The sequence below is a fragment of the Symphalangus syndactylus genome, chromosome 20 (genome assembly GCF_028878055.3).
Source record: "Symphalangus syndactylus isolate Jambi chromosome 20, NHGRI_mSymSyn1-v2.1_pri, whole genome shotgun sequence".
NCBI lineage: Eukaryota > Metazoa > Chordata > Mammalia > Primates > Hylobatidae > Symphalangus > Symphalangus syndactylus.
The window spans coordinates 26,845,993-26,863,026 of record NC_072442.2 but is presented as its reverse complement, the minus strand read 5'-3'; the positions used below and the strand labels follow the sequence as shown (position 1 = coordinate 26,863,026).

At 43.8% G+C, this 17,034-nt stretch overlaps 2 protein-coding genes across 2 annotated transcripts in view; both read left to right on the top strand.

Moving 5' to 3' along the window:
• Window positions 1-7,502: 7,502 nt before the first annotated feature.
• LOC134735213 (leucine-rich repeat-containing protein 37B-like) lies at window positions 7,503-9,504 on the top strand. The gene is made up of 2 exons (XM_063628733.1): window positions 7,503-9,238; window positions 9,352-9,504. The coding sequence occupies exons 1-2, from the start codon at window positions 8,746-8,748 to the stop codon at window positions 9,390-9,392; spliced, it is 534 nt and encodes a 177-aa protein (XP_063484803.1). The 5' UTR covers window positions 7,503-8,745; the 3' UTR covers window positions 9,393-9,504.
• Window positions 9,505-10,262: 758 nt separating this feature from the next.
• Window positions 10,263-17,034, top strand: part of LOC129469889 (leucine-rich repeat-containing protein 37A3-like) — a 28,847-nt gene continuing 22,075 nt past the window's right edge. The window contains exons 1-2 of the mRNA XM_063628666.1: window positions 10,263-12,469; window positions 14,339-14,410. Of these exons, the coding sequence (XP_063484736.1) occupies window positions 11,373-12,469; window positions 14,339-14,410 (1,169 nt within the window). The 5' untranslated portion in view covers window positions 10,263-11,372. The remainder of the gene's footprint in view (window positions 12,470-14,338; window positions 14,411-17,034) is intronic.

Genomic DNA, 17,034 nt, shown 5'->3' with positions numbered 1-17,034 from the left:
AGCTGAGATCACACAACTGCACCCCAGCCTGGGAAGCAGAGCAAGACTCCATCTCTAAATAAATACATACAGGCCGGGTATGGTGCCTCACGCCTGTAATCCCAGCACTTTGGGAGGCCAAGGTGGGTGAATCATCTGAAGTCAGGAGTTCGAGACCAACCTGGCTAAGATAGTGAAACCCTGTCCCTACTAAAAATACAAAAATTAGCCAGGCGCGGTGGCAGGCGCCTGTAATCCCAACTACTTGGGAGGCTGAGGCAGGAGAACTGCTTGAAGCCAGGAGGCAGAGGTTGTAGTGAGCCGAGATCGTGCCACTGCACTCTAGCCTGGGTAACAGGGCAAGACCCCGTCTCGAAAACAGACAGACAAACAAACCATTATTTAATACTAATATAAAGTTAGTGTTTTACATTAGTAATATAATACTGTTTTTGACTAGTGTTAGAATGACATATCTTTCTCTACCCTTTTGCTTTTAATCTATATATCATGATATTCATCTACTTTTCAATTTGTAAAAATAGAGATGGGGTTTCACCATGTTGCCCAGGCTGGTCTTGAATTCCTGGGCTCAAGCCACCTGCCCTCCTCAGCCTCCCAAAATGCTGGGATTATAGGCATAAGCCACCATACCTGGCCACATCATTATATTTTCAAATGGTTTCTTGTTTTTTTATTTTTCTTTTAAATGTAATCTGACAGCGTCTTTTAATTAATGTGTTTTGGACCATTTACATTTAATATGATTGATAATGACTGGATTTAGGTGTCCTATTTTATTATTTGTTTTCTGCTTATCTCTTTTTTTGGGGGGTTTCTTCTGTTTTTTTCTGCCTACTTTTGGATTGAGTATTTTTTAGTGTTATGTTTTATTAAACGGCTTTTGGTCATATCTGTGCTATGTTTTTGCTGTAGGAATTACAAAATATATACCTAACCTAACTACTTAGAGTTAGCATTTTACCTCTAAATGAAACGTAAAACTATTGCAACCATATAGGTTTCTTTATTCTAGTCCCCCTCCTTTATAATTGTATATATGTGTGTGTGTGTGTGTGTGTGTGTGTGTATATATACATTTTCAATGTATGTAGATATATAGATATGTATCTATACTTTCAATGTGTATCTACATGCATACATTGTATAAGTATGTAGACATATATCTACATACATTGAAAGATATATATCTACATACATATACAATGCATGTATGATACCTTTGGCCACTACATCCTTCTTAAATTTCCTGTTGCCACTCATGACCCAATTTCCGTGACCAGTTATTCTTCCTTCAAACATCCCTCTTACATGTGATAGTCCTCAGCATTTAGTGTGCTCAACTTTCCCCTAATTATCAGTTGACTCAATTACCACCAAAATATCAATGACTTATAGATCCATTTTCCTACCTAGACCTCTCTTCTAAACTCCAGTTATGTATTTCCAACTGCCTATGTTGTCCCTGATAAACTCCACATTGGAGGAAATAAAAAGAAAGGAGTTATAAAAGTTTAGGTTCAAAGCAAAATTTAAAAACTCATAAATGAGACAAAGATTTAGTGATGATAAAGGCTATGGTCCACAATGAAGATATAAAAGTAATGAACCTTTCTATAAAACATGTATGTGATAGAGCCGGTCCCCAACTTTAAGCCTTTCAGCAATTCAAGTAGCTGCAGAACATCTTTAAAGTACTGAGAGAAATGTCAATTCAGAATTCTATATCCAGCAAAAATACCCTTCAACAATTAAGGCAAAAAGAAAAAGAAAAAAGACATTTCAGATGAAGAAAATCTAAGAGAATGTGTTGTCAGAAGTTCTGCCCTAAAATAAACGTATAAGAAGGTCTTTAGGCCAAAGGAAAATTATACCAGTGGTAATACTAGAACTTCAGAGATAAATAAAGAGTAGCAGAAATGGTATCTGGGAAAATTTTAAAACACAAATGGTTGCTTCTCCTCTTAAGCTCTTTAAAATATGTATAGTGGTTGAAAGCAAAAGTTAAAACACTGGTGAGACTTCCAATGTATGTAGATATATATAGAGAGATAGATACATATATCTATATACATGTAGAGGTAATAATGGTAGCTATTTTATGGAGCTGATCTGAGGATAAGATAATGCACTTTGAAGTGCTCAGCACAATGTCTGGCAAATAGCACTCTATAGGCCAGGCATGGTGGCTCATACCTGTAATCCCAGCACTTTGGGAGGCGTAGGCGGGTGGATCACTTGAGGTTAGGAATTTGAGACCAGCCTGCCAACATGGTGAGACCCCATCTCTACTAAAAATATACAAATTAGCCACGTGTGGTGGTGGGCTCCTGTAATCCCAGCTACTTGGGAGTGAGGTGGGCGAGTGGCTTGAACCTAGGAGGTGGAGGTTGCAGTGAGCCAAGATTGCACTACTGCACTGCAGCCTGGGTGACAGAGCGAGACTGTCTCAAAAAAAAGAAAGCACCTATAAAAGGTGATTTTTATATTATTACTGACACAGAAGATAGGGATTGGGGGCAAATGGAATGTACTCAAAGAGCACAGCCTTGTTCACTAATAACGTTAATACCAGATTGGGACACTATTCTACATGAAAAGGTGAATCCTTGTAACATTTGACAAGTAAGTTTGATAATTTTTAAAAGATTTCAATGCATCACAGATTATTTCTTCTTGATATGCCATTCATGGTTTATAGATGTGTAATAGCAGATTAAATAATTAGATTTTATTTGTTCTGGAGTTTTAACTTCTGCTGGAAGTGAACTTCCCCCTTCCCTATACCAATACTGAGTGAGGCCTCTTTTCTCAGATACCAATTAGAAATAAGGGGACAATGTTACACTTTTTCCTTCTAGAAACACACATTATGTAGAGAGTTGTCTTTTGAAGTCTAGAAGTCTGAAAACACTGTAATTTTTTTTTTAGAATTAATACAATAAATGTAGGGGTCAACTCTGAAAAATCTACAGTGGTTTCTGGGATTTAATCTTGGCATGACTTTACCCCTGCATCTCTGCCCTCGGCAGGTACTTTTGTTTATGGGTGTCATTGGTTGAACAAATACTGTTTTAGTTGCTACAATAACTAAAACATGATCTGTGCTCTAAAGGAGTCAACAAATGAGCCAGGGGGGCATGAGTAATTGCCTGTAAGACAATTGTGCTCACGCTGTCATGGAGGACGGTACAAAGTGTCAGAAGCACAGCGCCAGGAGGCACAGCAAAGGGTAGTAGAGGTGACATTTGAGCCCGGCCTTGAAAACCATCTAGGATTTCTCAGAATTTCAGCAAAGTAAGGTAATTTCTGTCTAAAATATATACGCAAACTTTTTATTAAAAATATGAGAAATTAATTAAATAACAGATTATGACCACAATGCAGATTTAAAACCCCAGGCATGATGAGTGCCATTGACCAGTTCATCCAAACAGTTCAGAGAAGAGAACATCCATGTGGATCCTTCTTGTATTACAGAATACAAAGGAGCAGAAAATTTTGCCTCAGTAACTGCCAGGTCATTCTAATTAAAGTACCTATACATTGTAATATAATTCTTCCATTAAGGTAATAACCGATCAGGTGGTCCAGAGTCTGTGTCATTCAGTCAAGAAATTCACTCCCTTAACCTAGACTGTGCTGGAAATTCATTGACAAATTTTGTTCTTTGGTTCTCTGTTTTTCTTCAGAATTCATGCAGACCACTTGACTTCCTTAGCATTTTCTTTTGTAGGCGTATATTAATGTCTGTGGTTAAGCTTCAGCTTCTGTTTGCATCAATCCTGTGGTAGTCATGCCTCCTGAGGCATCTTTTTGCTTCCCTTGTATGAGTTTCCAAAATCCTGCTTTCTACTCGGTAAGGGGAGTATCCATTTTCTTTAAAGCAGTGGTTTTCAAACTTGCCTGCACATCAGAATTATTTGGGGAGAAGGATAAAAATACAGATTACTGAGCTTCACCTGGGATTCTGTAAATTTGGGTTGCATTTGAGATAACTTTTAACAATTTGCCAGATGATTTTTGCTGCACCTCCACTTCAGTTTTAGGAAGCACTGTTTCAAGGCAGCTTTTCAGACTTTAATGACCATAGAAATCTCCTGAAGATTGTGAGAAGCTGCAGATCCTAATTTAGTAGGCCTGGGTTTAGGCCTGAGATTCTGAATTTCTCTCAAATGTGATAATATCAATCCCTTGTTGAGTAGCAAGGTTGTTTTTTGTTTTTTTCTTTTTTTTCCAGGATCTTCATGACATTCAATGAGTAGCAAAGTTTGAAGATAACTTCTGGAATTTCATCTGATGTGTACTCATCTGGATCTTAGGGGAAATAACCTATCAGGTTATAGGGAGGGAGGACCTTTAATAACCAAGCTAAATGTGTGGGTTGTTTACCTCCCTATTATGCAAAGGTATTCCTTGCACACACTGAAAACTTCTTAGACCAAAAGCATTATAGCTCTAGTTTGCCTTGAAGGAAGTTGTATTGTCTATAGAGTATGTGAGCCATTTTCTGCCATAAAATGTTCAAATGTTCTCTCTCTCTGAAGCTTTGTTCATTGTATCTGGTGGAATTTTGGTTCTCAGAGTAGACACCTAGCCATGCTTCTAATGTGAAGTGTCTACTAGCCCAGTGGTCTCTATTTTGGACTTGAACTTACTTCGACCCGCCACCTGATGCCTTACCATTTAGTCATATTGTGATTCAACGTTTTTGTGACCACATTTTGTATTTCTTATGTTATTATTCCTTAGTTCCTATCTGTAAGATCATAAAGTCGTTTGAACCAAACACAGTTGATATTTCATACATACGTTAAAAACTGAGCTGAGGCTGGACATGGTGACTCATGCCTGAAATCTCAGCATTTTGGGAGGCCAAGACAGAAGAATCACTTCAAGCTAGGAGTTCGAGACCAGCCTGGGCAACAAAGCAGGACCATGTCTCTAAAAAAGAGAATTAGCTGGGCACAGGGGAGTAGTCCCTGCTACTCTGGAGGCTGAGGCAGGAAGATCACTTGAGCCCAGGAATTCCTGGCTGGAGTGAGCTATGATAGTGCCACTGCAATCCAGTCTGGGCGACAGAGTGAGACCCAGTCCCAAAAAGAAAAAAAAAAATCGAAGCGTATGATGAGGAAACTTCCAGGAAAATGCTCTTATTTTCTGCTTTTAGAAACCAAAAGAATGTCTCATTGTGGGGTGCTACCATTATATTCAGGAAGTTTTAGAATGAAAAAGATTCTGAATTGATACTTGCTAATTTTATTTCAGAAAGTGGTAAAATAGCTGTGGAGTACAGACCCAGTGAAGAGATTGCAGATGTCACATGGGAAGAACTACACAGTTTAATTCAAGTATGTGGAGATAAAAACTCAAAGATAATAGGGCCGGGCGCAGAGGCTCACACCTGTAATGCCAGTGCTTTGGGAGGCCAAGGCGGGTGGATCACCTAAGGTTGGGGGTTCAAGACCAGCCTGACCAACATGGGGAAATGGTGGCGCATGCATCCCAGCTACTCTGGAGGCTGAGGCAGGAGAATCGCTTGAACCAAGGAGGTGGAGGTTGTGGTGAGCCAAGATCATGCCATTGCACTCCAGCCTGGGCGACAAGAGCGAAACTCCATCTCAAAAAACAAACAAAAAAAACTCAAGGGTCGGATAACATAGCCAGTGTAATCATAATTCAAAACAAGCAGCAAAATTTGGAGGATAATTTGTTTCATTCTCAGGAAAATGTGAAACTCTGAAACTGCTTTTTGAGTGCAAGGTATTTCTGGGGCTTTTCCTAAAGTCTTGACCCTTGGCTCTGACCCCTTATTTGAAGTTTGGAGAGCAGAACTGAGGACTGTATTACTACAGTTGTGGACACAGGAGAGGGGTTAGTCTCCCCCAGCCCCAGGAGTAAGGGATGCTGGGCTGCTTGAACACAGGCCTTTTTAGAGCTGCCTTCAAACAGGATACCAGAGATGTGGGGAGAATGTAACTGACCTTAAGACTGATTGTGCTACGGCTTTCAAAAACTGTAATGCCTTTCAAATATGGCTTATTGCTTGGATCTCATTATCTCCCATATACCTTGGGTGGGCTATTTTGCTGAAGATCTTTCTGTCAATCATTTATAATCATATGCTGCAAAATGAGGTTTCGGTCAACAATAGACCACATATATGATGGTGGTTCCATAAGAGTATAAAGGAGCTATCCCTGTACAGGCATACCATTTTTATTTTTTGTTGTTGTTTTTGTTGTTGTTGTTGTTATGGAGTCTCACCCTGTTGCCCAGGCTGGAGTGCGATGGCACGATCTCAGCTCACTGCAACCTCTACCTCCTGGGTTCAAGTGATTCTCCTACCTCAGCCTCCTGAGTAGCTGAGATTATAGGCATGTGCCACCATACTCAGCTAATTTTTGTATTTTTAGTAGAGACTGTTTTTCGCTATGTTGGCCAGGCTGGTCTCGAACTCCTGACCTCAGGTGATCCACCCACCTCTGCATCTCAAAGTGCTGGGATTACAGGTGTGAACCGCTGTGGCTGGGCCCCATTTTTATCTTTTATACAGTATTTTAACTGTACCTTTTCCATGTTTACATACACAAATACCTGCCATTGTGTTACAGTTGCCTTTAATATTCAGTACAGTAACATACAGTACAGGTTTGTAGCCTAGGAGTCCTAGGCCATGCCGTATAGCCTAGGTGTGCTGTAGGCTACACCACCTAGGTTTGTGTAAGTATACACTATGATGTTAGCCCAATGGTGAAATCACCTGACACGTTTCTCAAGCTCCTTACATGGCAAGCAACGCATGACTGCATATGAAAGCACTTAAATAGGGATTAAGTTTCTAAATTAATCTCAAAACAGTCATTATTTACTATTTATGGACTTTTTTTAAAAAAGGAGTAAAAAAAACGTTTCATTTCAGTGGGAACTTAATTTGGGGTTAGACTGTTTTATTTAACTTTTACCCCAAAGTTGCAAAGTGTTTTGAAGCTTTTCCCTGTAAAATAATTATTTTAATTCAATTTAGATGAAACCTGCCAAGGAAACTTCCAGCTTTAAGAAGTCTAGCTTCCTGGGCCGGGCGCGGTGGCTCACGCTTGTAATCCCAGCACTTTGGGAGGCCGAGGCGGGCGGATCACGAGGTCAGGAGATCGAGACCATGGTGAAACCCCGTCTCTACTAAAAATACAAAAAAAAAAAAAAAAACTAGCCGGGCGTGGTGGCTGGCGCCTGTAGTCCCAGCTACTTGGAGAGGCTGAGGCAGGAGAATGGCGTGAACCCGGGAGGCGGAGCTGACAACAATGCACTCCAGCCTGGGCAACAAGAGAGAAACTCCGTCTCAAAAAAATAAAATAAAATTGAAGGGATTCCAAGATTCGCCTCATTTAGGGATGGATCTATTGTTATAAGCAGATTTCTGAAATCAGTGCTAACTTCCTCTCACATTTCACAGGAAGCTAGACTTCTTTTTTTTTTTTTTTTTTTTTTTTTGAGACGGAGTCTCGCTGTGTCACCCAGGCTGGAGTGCAGTGGCGTGATCTCGGTTCACTGCAACCTTTGCCTCCCAGGTTCAAGCAATTCTCCTGCTTGAGCCTCCCGTGTAGCTGGGATTACAGGCATGAACCACCACGCCTGGCTAATTTTGTATTTTTAGTAGAGACGGAGTTTCAGCATGTTGATCAGGCCGGTCTGGAACTTCTGACCTCAGTGATCCGCCCACCTCGGCCTCCCAGAGTTCTAGGATTATGGGTGTGAGCCACTGTGTACAGCCCCCGTTCAATTTTAATACCATCACTATGCACCCGATGCCTGTGCTAGGCACTGGAATAAGATGAAGCACCTTCTTGGAGTTTACATGCTGATAATTGTGCCAGACGGTAATAAAATAGGTAAGAATGGCTGTTGGGGAAGTCAGCTGGGTTCTAGTTATAGTCGCATTTCAGGAAATTATTTAACATGCTGACTTTAACAACCTAAGCCTCTTCTCCGTGTGTACACACGGGGTAGATCTCTGAAGGGTGGTGCCGTAACTTCTAGGGTAATGGCTGTGTTAAGGCAGGATGACAGTTCAGCCTCCTCCCAGGCTAGTGCAAAGGGCTCTTGACTTGGATTAAAACCTTCTCTCCCAGACTGCATTGCCCACCCCCAACACCCCTCCTACAGAAAATTTGAAGTCCTCCCTTATTCCCTGGTAGCCCCTACCTAATAGGGTGGTAAATTAATTATCAAACATGCAACAGTTTAGCGAAAACGGCAACATTTTGGAAAAAATGACTGTAACGTGCGTCCCGCCTGCCACCCTAACTGGCGCCCATTTTGAAGGTCAGTTTCTCCTCCTGGAAGGAAGAGTGTTCTTGGATTTCACCTTGGGGGAGGAAGAATTCAGGCTGCCAGAAGTGAACTAGCACTTCTGAAGATCCCAAGGCGAGGTCCTGTGACTTCCTTGGGAAGCTCTGCCGCGCCCCCACCCCACCACACCCCATCCCACCACACCACAGCAGGCCACTGGAGTCCTGGGACCACCCCAGTCTGCGGCCCAAATCCTTCCTCACTAAGGGGAGGGGAGGGGTGTTCCGGCCAGGCGGGGTGGAAGGGGTGCTTGGGCGGGATTGTGACATAAGATTGCCCTGGTGACATGGAACAGATCTGGACCCAAGCCTAATAAAGGTGGCATAACTAAAGGTGTCATAAAGACAGGGCGGGGCGCATGCTAATAAGGGGCATGAGCATCTCGGGGCTGCCAGAATGGCTCCCACTAAGTGCGCGGCACCAGCACGTGTCATGTCTTGGCTGCGTTTCTGGGGCCCATGGCCCTTCCTTATGTGGCAACTATTGTGTCTACTAGTCAAGGAGGCTCAGCCTCTGGTGTGGGTCAAGGACCCTCTCCAGCTGACCTCTAACCCCGTGAGGCCACCTGAGCCCTGGTCTTCCTGTTCCTCCCATCTCCCATGGGAATCTCCCCATGCACCTGCTCCCCTAGCAGCCCCGGGGGACTTTGATTACCTAGGGCCCTCTGCTTCTTCGCAGATGTCAGGCCTGCCCCAGGAATCGACTGAAAATTTGAATCCATTCCTGGACATGGATTCAGCTGGAGAGCTGCTCCTGGGGCTAGAGCACTTCTTGGCTGCACATCAGGATTTAAATGACAAGCTGACTCCGCAAGAAAGGCTCCCAGAGGTGGTTCCACTGCTGGACGGGGATCAGAACCAGACCCCAGTTCAGCTTCCTCGCCTCAAAAGTAAGCTTCAAACTGCAGATCTAGATCAGGCTGCAGGTCATCAGGCAGATGAAATACTTGTTCGACTAGACAGTAAGATTTCAAAACCAACCAAATTTGTTGTTTTGCCCAAGAACCTGAAGAAAGATCTAGCTCAGCGTTGGAGCCTTGCTGAGATTGATGGGATTCCACACCAATTATCCAAACCTCAGCGTCAGAAACAGACTCTGCAGGATGAATATTCAGGTATGGACACACTGTATCCTGGCAGCCTGCCTCCAGAACTCCGGGTGAATGCAGATGAGCCTCCAGGGCCTCCTCAGCAAGTTGGACTTTCTCAGTTCCATCTAGAGCCCAAAACTCAAAATCCAGAGACCCTGAAAGACATCCAGTCCTCTTCACTCCAGGAAGAAGCCCCAGCACAGCTTCCACAGCTCCCTCAGGAGGTAGAACCTTCAACCCAGCAGGAGGCCCTGGCTCTGCCTCCAGAGTCCTCTGTGGAGAGTCTAGCTCAAACTCCACTGAATCGTGAAGTGACAGTTCAACCTCCAGGTGAGGATCAAGCTCATTATAACTTGCCCAACATTACAGTTAAACCTGCAGATGTGAAGGTTACGATGACTTCAGAGCCTAAAAATGAGAGAGAATCTTCCCAAGCCCAGCAGGAGGCCCCAGTTCAGCCTCCAGAGGAGGTGGAACCTTCTGCAACCCAACAGGAGGCCCCAACTGAGCCTCCAGGTCCTCCTATGGAGCCTGAACTTCTCCCCAGTGAACAGGAGCAGCCAGCTCAGCCTTCTGAGTCTTCTGGGGAGGTTGAATCTTCTCCAGCCCAGCAAGAGACCCCAGCTCAGCCCCCAGAACATCATGAAGTCCCAGTTTCACCTCCATGTCACCGTCAGACTCAGCATTCAGATTTTCCCAATGTCTCTGTTAAGCCTCCAGACGTGCAGCTCACCATAGCAACAGAGCCTAGTGCAGAGGTGGAAACTTCTCCAGTCCATCAACTCTCGGCCCGGTAATGATGTAGAACCTCCCACCATCCAGCACGGGGACACACCTCTGCCTCCAGAGTCATCAGAAGAGGCTGGACATTTAGCAGTCCAACAGGAGACTTCAGTTCAATCTCCAGAACCTATTAATAGAGATTAATTAATGAGAACCCCTCTCCGACCCAGCAGGAGGCTGCAGCTAAGCATCCACAGACCGCTGAGGAGGGTGAGTCTTCTCTAACGCAGCAGGAGGCCCCAGCTCAGACTCCAGAGCTCCCTAAGGAAGTTGTAGCTCAACCTCCACAGCATCATGAGGTAGCAGTTTCCCCTCTAAGTCGTGATCAATTTCAGCCTCCAATACTGCACAATGTCACTATGAAACCTGTGGATCACGTGGTTACCATGACTCCAGATTTCCCTAATCAGGTTGAAATGTTAACCCAACAAGGGGCCCCAGCTCAGCCCTTAATGTCCCCTGAGCAGTTTCAACATTTGAAAGACCAGGAAGAGATTATAATTCAGCAGCTAAGTAGACCTGAAAATCATGAACTTCCTCCAGTCCATAAAGAGCCCACAACTCAGCCTCCAACTCAGCTCTCCTCAGACTTTGGAAGTTCACTGAATGATGAAGCAATAGGTTCACCTCTAGATGTGTCATATCTACATCTAGATAGGGAGCTTACCAAACCTACAGCAGTCACTATGGAGGTAGAACCTTCTCCAGTCCAGCAGGACAACCCTCCTATTCCCACTGAACAGGCTGACTTTTCTCCAGCCCAGCCTGATCTCCCTTCCCCGCCTCTGCATTCTCCTGAAAAGATTGAATCTCCAGTCCACCAAGAGGCCACAGCTCAGACTCCAGATCCCCCTAAGGAGGCAGAACCTTCTCCAGTCCAGCAAGGTTCCCAGCGGAGCCACCAGAGCCCCCTAAGGAAGTTGAACCATCTGCAACCCAGCAGGAAGCCTCGGGTCATCCTTGGAAGTCCACTGAATAGGTCAGTCCTCCACCACAGTGGGAGATACCAGCTCAGCCATCAGAGCCACCTGAGAAGTTCGAACCATCTCCAGTCCTACAGCAGGCCCCAACTCGGCTTTTAAAGCCACCTAAAGAGGTAGAATCCTCTCCAGTCCAGCAGGCGGTCCCTGCTCAGTCTTCAGACCCCACTATGGTTATAGAACCCTCTCTGACCCAGCAGATGGCCCCATCTTTGCCTCCAGAGTTCCCTCAGGAGGTAGAACCATCTGTAACTCAGCAGGAGGTTCCAGCTGAGATTCCAGAGCTCTCTATGGAGGCAGAACCTTCTGTGACCCAGCAGGAGGCCACAGTTCAGGCTCCAGAGTCCCCTAAGGAGGTAGAACCTTCAAGGCAGCAAATGGTCCCAGTTCAGCTTCCAGAGCCACCTAAGGAAGTAGCAGCTCAGCCTCCAGCTCATTATGAGGTCACAGTCCCAACACCAGGCCAGGATCCAGCTCAGCACTCAACATTGCCCAGTGTCACTGTTCAACCTTTGGACCTGGGACTTACCGTCACTCCAGAACCCACTATGGAGGTTGAACATTCTACACCCCTGAAGAGGACTATAGTTCCTCCAAATCATCTTAAGGTGACACTTCCACATCCAGACCAGGTTCAGACTCAGCATTCACACCTGACTGAAGCCACAGTTCAACCTTTGGATCTAGGGATTACAATCACTCCAGAATCCACAACAGAGGTTGAACCTTCTACAGCCCTGATGACTACAGCTCCTCCTCCAGAACACCCTGAGGTGACACTTCCACCTTCAGACAAGGGTCAGGCTCAGCATTCACACCTGACTGAAGCCACAGTTCAACCTCTGGACCTGGAGCTTAGCGTAACTACAGAGCCTACTGCAGAGGTTAAACCGTCTCCAACCACGGAGGAAACCTCAGCTCAGCCTCCAGACCCGGGGCTTGCCATAACTCCAGAAGCCACTCCAGAGATTGCACATTCCACAGTCCTGGAGAAGACTACAGCTCCTCATCCAGACCAGGTTCAGACTCTGCATCGAAGCCTGACCGAGGTCACAGGTCCACCTACAGAGTTAGAATCTTCGCAGGATTCATTGGTGCAGTCTGAAACCGCACTAGAGGAACAGAAGGCCTCCACAAGCACCAACATATGTGAGCTCTGTACCTGCGGAGATGAGACTCTACCATGTGTTGATCTCAGCCCAAAGCAGAGGCCCCACCAAGTGCCTGTGCCAGAGCCCAACACCTACAATGGCACCTTCACCATCTTGTAAGAATCACCTTTCCTCAATCGTCCTCTGTGTCTTGCCTGACATGGCAGCCTTTTCCTGGAGGCCTTCCCGGGCCTTCTTTATCTCCCCAAGCCGTACTGACAATTGACTTTCTGCTTTCACCTTTGCTTGTCAACTCTCCCTTCTCCTCATTCTCCTTTAATGTTAGACCCATTCTCCAGTCTTTTACTTTTACTCCAGTCTTATTTATCTTATTTATTTTATCCATTCTTATTTAGCCCCATCACATCATTGCTTAACCGCTGCTCTGCTCCTATTTTCGCTTCTTTTTTTTTTTTTTTTTTTTTTTTGAGACAGAGTTTCACTCTTGTTGCACAGGCTGGAGTGCAATGGCATGATCTTGGCTCACCGCAACCTCCATCTCCTGGGTTCAAGTGATTCTCCTGCCTCAGACTCCTGAGTTGCTGGGATTACAGGCGTGCGCCACCACACCTGGCTAATTTTTTGTGTTTTTAGTAGAGACGGGGTTTCTCCATGCTGGTCAGGCTGGTCTTGAACTCCTGACCTCAGGTGATCCACCCACCTTAGCCTCCCAAAGTGCTGGGATTACAGGCGTGAGCCACCGCGCCTGGCCCGCTTCACCCTCTTTACAGCAGCCTGTCACTCTCCTGATCTCAGTGTTGATGCTCTAAGTGGTTAAGAGTTGATTCTGGAGCCAGGCTGCCTGGGTTTGAACCCACATCTGTTTATTAGCTTGGTGATCCAGAGCAAGTTATTCTGCTCTGTGACTCAATTTCCTCACCTTTAAACTGGGGATTATGCTAGTTACCACTTCATAGGATTGTTGTGAAATTTAGGTGAGGGAATATATGAAACACTTCATCAGTGCCTAGGATATGTAGGAGTGCTGGCTGTTAACATGATTACTCAGTCCTTTAGTTATGTCCAGAACTCATCTTTGTCCCTGGCTTTTTATATGTAGCACTCATTTTGTGTCAAAACCAGGACCAAGTATGCTACTGTCTGCAGAATATGAAAATGATAGGAGGGAAGAAAGAGAATAGGCATAAAAAGGGAGGTATATATAATTAATTACTAAAAGATAATGCATGCCATCGATGCTAGAATTTACCAGAATCTGTGATCCTTGAGGTGTGGAGATCAGGGAAAGCTACATGGATAAGCTAAAAGTTTACTTGGGTCTTAAATGAGGTATGGAAAGCCATTGAAAGTTTCCAAGCAAGAGAGATTAAATGATTAAAACAGGAAGATTATTTTATTTTATTTTGTTTTTTGCTTTATGTTCAAGTGGAGACATGCAAAGGATTATTTTAGAATCCATATGTAGAGTGCCCAAAAGGGAAAGCTTATTTCAGGGAGACAAAATAGAAAGGTCTAGCAAAATGTAGGAGTAAAGTGTGAAGGGGTTAAATCAGATCAGTTGTAATAAGAGAAAGAAAAATCCTAGGATGTTTCAACAGAGGGCAAAGCTTTGGTGTTACCGGCATACTGTTTCTTTCTACTTATTTATCGATAAAGATAAGCTTATGCCCATTTTTCTGTTGAATTATTTACCATTTTTGTGTTGATTTGTAGGAGTGTGTTTAGACACATAAGTGCTTTTGGATAAAATACTTACATTCAAAGTAAGTAACTGGCATCATCTGTCCAAGAGATGGGATACATAGGAAGTTAAGCTTCCGGGAGATGCCTCATCATTTGTGCCAGTGACCTAGCATTATTTCTTGATGAATTGTGCAAACTGGGAAGCTGATAGCTCTGGAAATGAGAAAGCAGGTGTTATTTTCTGTTTCTGAATATCCCCGACAAGGTTGCCATGATTCTTTTATTTATCCTGTTCATTCTTTTCCTGCCTATTCAAGGATATAAACCGCCTTTCTTCACAGAAATTTCCAAGGAAGCTATATTTCATACATTGATGGAAATGTATGGAAAGCATACAGTTGGACCGAGAAACTGTGAGTATATTCTCTCCAAATATGACAAAAAACTAACTGCATTGTAAGATCCTTCTTCGTCCAGAATTTTGAGGTCCATACCTCTGAGAAAAGATATTTCCCCTCCATACTCCAAATCAACCTCTGTGGATTGCAAACCTATGGTTATTTTAAAATTAAATTTGTTAGGCTCTCTCTAAGAGGCAATTTAAATTTATTTTTTATCATACAAATAATACATGGTTATATTCTTTTTTTTTCCTCTTTTTTTTTTTTTCAGAGACAGGGTCTTACTTTGTCCCCTGGGCTGGAGTGCAGTGGCACAATCACATCTCACTGCAGCCTTCACCTCCCAGGCGCAAGTGATCCTCCCACCTCAGCCTCCCAAGTAGCTGGGACCACAGGTGCATGCCACCACGCCCACCTAATTTTGTATTTTTTGTAGAGACAGGGTCTTACTATGCTGCTTCGGCTGGTCTTGAGCTCCTGGGCTCAAGTGATCCTCCCACCTTGGCCTCCTAAAGTGCTCATATTACAGGTGTGAGCCACCATCTTCAGCCCATGATTCTATTTTTAATGTATAAAAATGCAATAACAGGTATAACAAAAACCCTCCTTGTGCCCTACTCCCTCATCCCTGAGGTAATGCTACTCTGCCTTTAGTATACATGCTTCCAGACTTTTCCCCGTTTGCCTACATACATATTTACATAAAGCAAAATAGATTTGCTGTGTGGTTTTTAAAATCTTTTTTCCTTACGTAAATGGTAACATCTTGCAACTTGATTCTTTCACTTCATGGTATCACTTATATGATATTCTTTCACTTCATAATTTCTTTCCTTCCTAGGACTGAGAGGGTCACCCCATTCATTTAAACTCCTGCATAATCCATGGCATGGATGCATCATAGTTTATTTAATAAGTTCCCCATTGACGAATGTTTAGATTATGCTTAGTGGGCAAGTATTCCTGTAGCACAGATATCTAGAAATGGGAGAGTTGGGGTGAAGACTATGTAGATATAAAATTTTAATTGTCCTCAAAAATGTTGTGCCAACTGACTCTATTGTCAGCAGAATATGACAGCATTCATTTCCCCACACCTTTTCACTGCTGGGTATTCTCCAACTTTTTGCTGAAGTTATGGATGAATAAAAGGGATTCCATCCAGATTTGAATTTTTCTGATTACACATGAATTTAAATATCTTTATACGTTTATTGAACATTTGTGTTTCTTCTCCGAGCTTTCTGTCCTTCGTTCATTTTCCTGTTGAATTATCGTTTTCTTACTGATTTATAGAAGGAATTAGTTTAGACACATAAATGATTTTGGAAAAAATGCTTACATTCGAAGTAACATTTTTCACAACAGTTTGTGTCACATCATTAGTTTGACTTATATAGATAAGACATACATGAGTTCTAAATTAAAAATAAAGCACATGCTAGGTGCAGTGGCTCACGCCTGTAACCCCAGCACCTCGGGAGGTCGAGGCAGGCAGATCACCTGAGGTCAGGAGTTTGAGACCAGCCTGGCCAATATGGCGAAACCCCATCTCTACTGAAAATACAAAAATTAGGCAGGTGTGGTGGCGGGTGCCTATAATCCCATCTACTTGGGAAGCTGAGGCAGGAGAATTGCTTTATTTATTTTTTGAGGTGGAATTTTGTTCTTGTTGCCCAGGCTGGAGTTTAATGGTGCGATCTTGGCTCACTGCAAGTTCCACCTCCTGGGTTCAAGAGATTCTCCTGCCTCAGCCTCCCGGGTAGCTGGAATTACAGGTGCCCACCACCACGCCCAGCTAATTTTTATATTTTTAGTAGAGACAGAGTTTCACCATGTTGGACAGGCTGGTCTCGAACTCATGACCTCAGGTGATTCACGTGCCTTGGCTTTCCAGAGTGCTGGGATTACAGGCGTGAGCCACCACGCCAGGCCAGGACTACATTTTAAAAGCAAGAAAATTATTACAAAAGTCAGGGTGGTGGTTACCTATTAGGGTTAGAGAGAGGAATATGATTGGAAAGGGGCACACTGGGGCTTCTGGGATGCTAGCAATAACCTTTTGTAACAATGTTTACATGGGTATCTGCTTTATGATTATTAAACTGAATATTTGGCCAGGTGAGGTGGCTCATGTCTGCAATCCCAACCCTTTGGGAGGCGGAGGCAGGAGGGTCACTTGAGCCAGGAGTTTGAGACCAGTGTGGGTAACAGAATGAGACCTTGTCTCAGAAAATTAAATTAAATTAAATATAAACAACTTTTATGTTATGTGCACTTTATGCACCTTGTAGTTCTCAAAGTTTTTTGATGGGGGAAAAATGTTGAATGGCTTCACTTGCAGCCCTGACATGGTCCCATGTGGGGCTTTCATAATAAGGTTTGGGAAGAGAGAGAAGGAAATGGAGGTTCTGCTGATCTTGGTGCCACCCAGAGTTGGATTCTGAAAGGTATATTATGATCCAGAGAGGAGTCATTAAAGATACAATTTGGTGGGAAGAGTGGAGCAGTGTGCTTGTGTGTGTGTGCTTGCATGTGTGTGTGTGCTTGCATGTGTGTGTGTGTGCTTGCCTGTGTATGTGTGTGCTTGTCTGTGTGTGTGTGCTTGCCTGTGTGTGTGTGCTTGCATGTGTGTG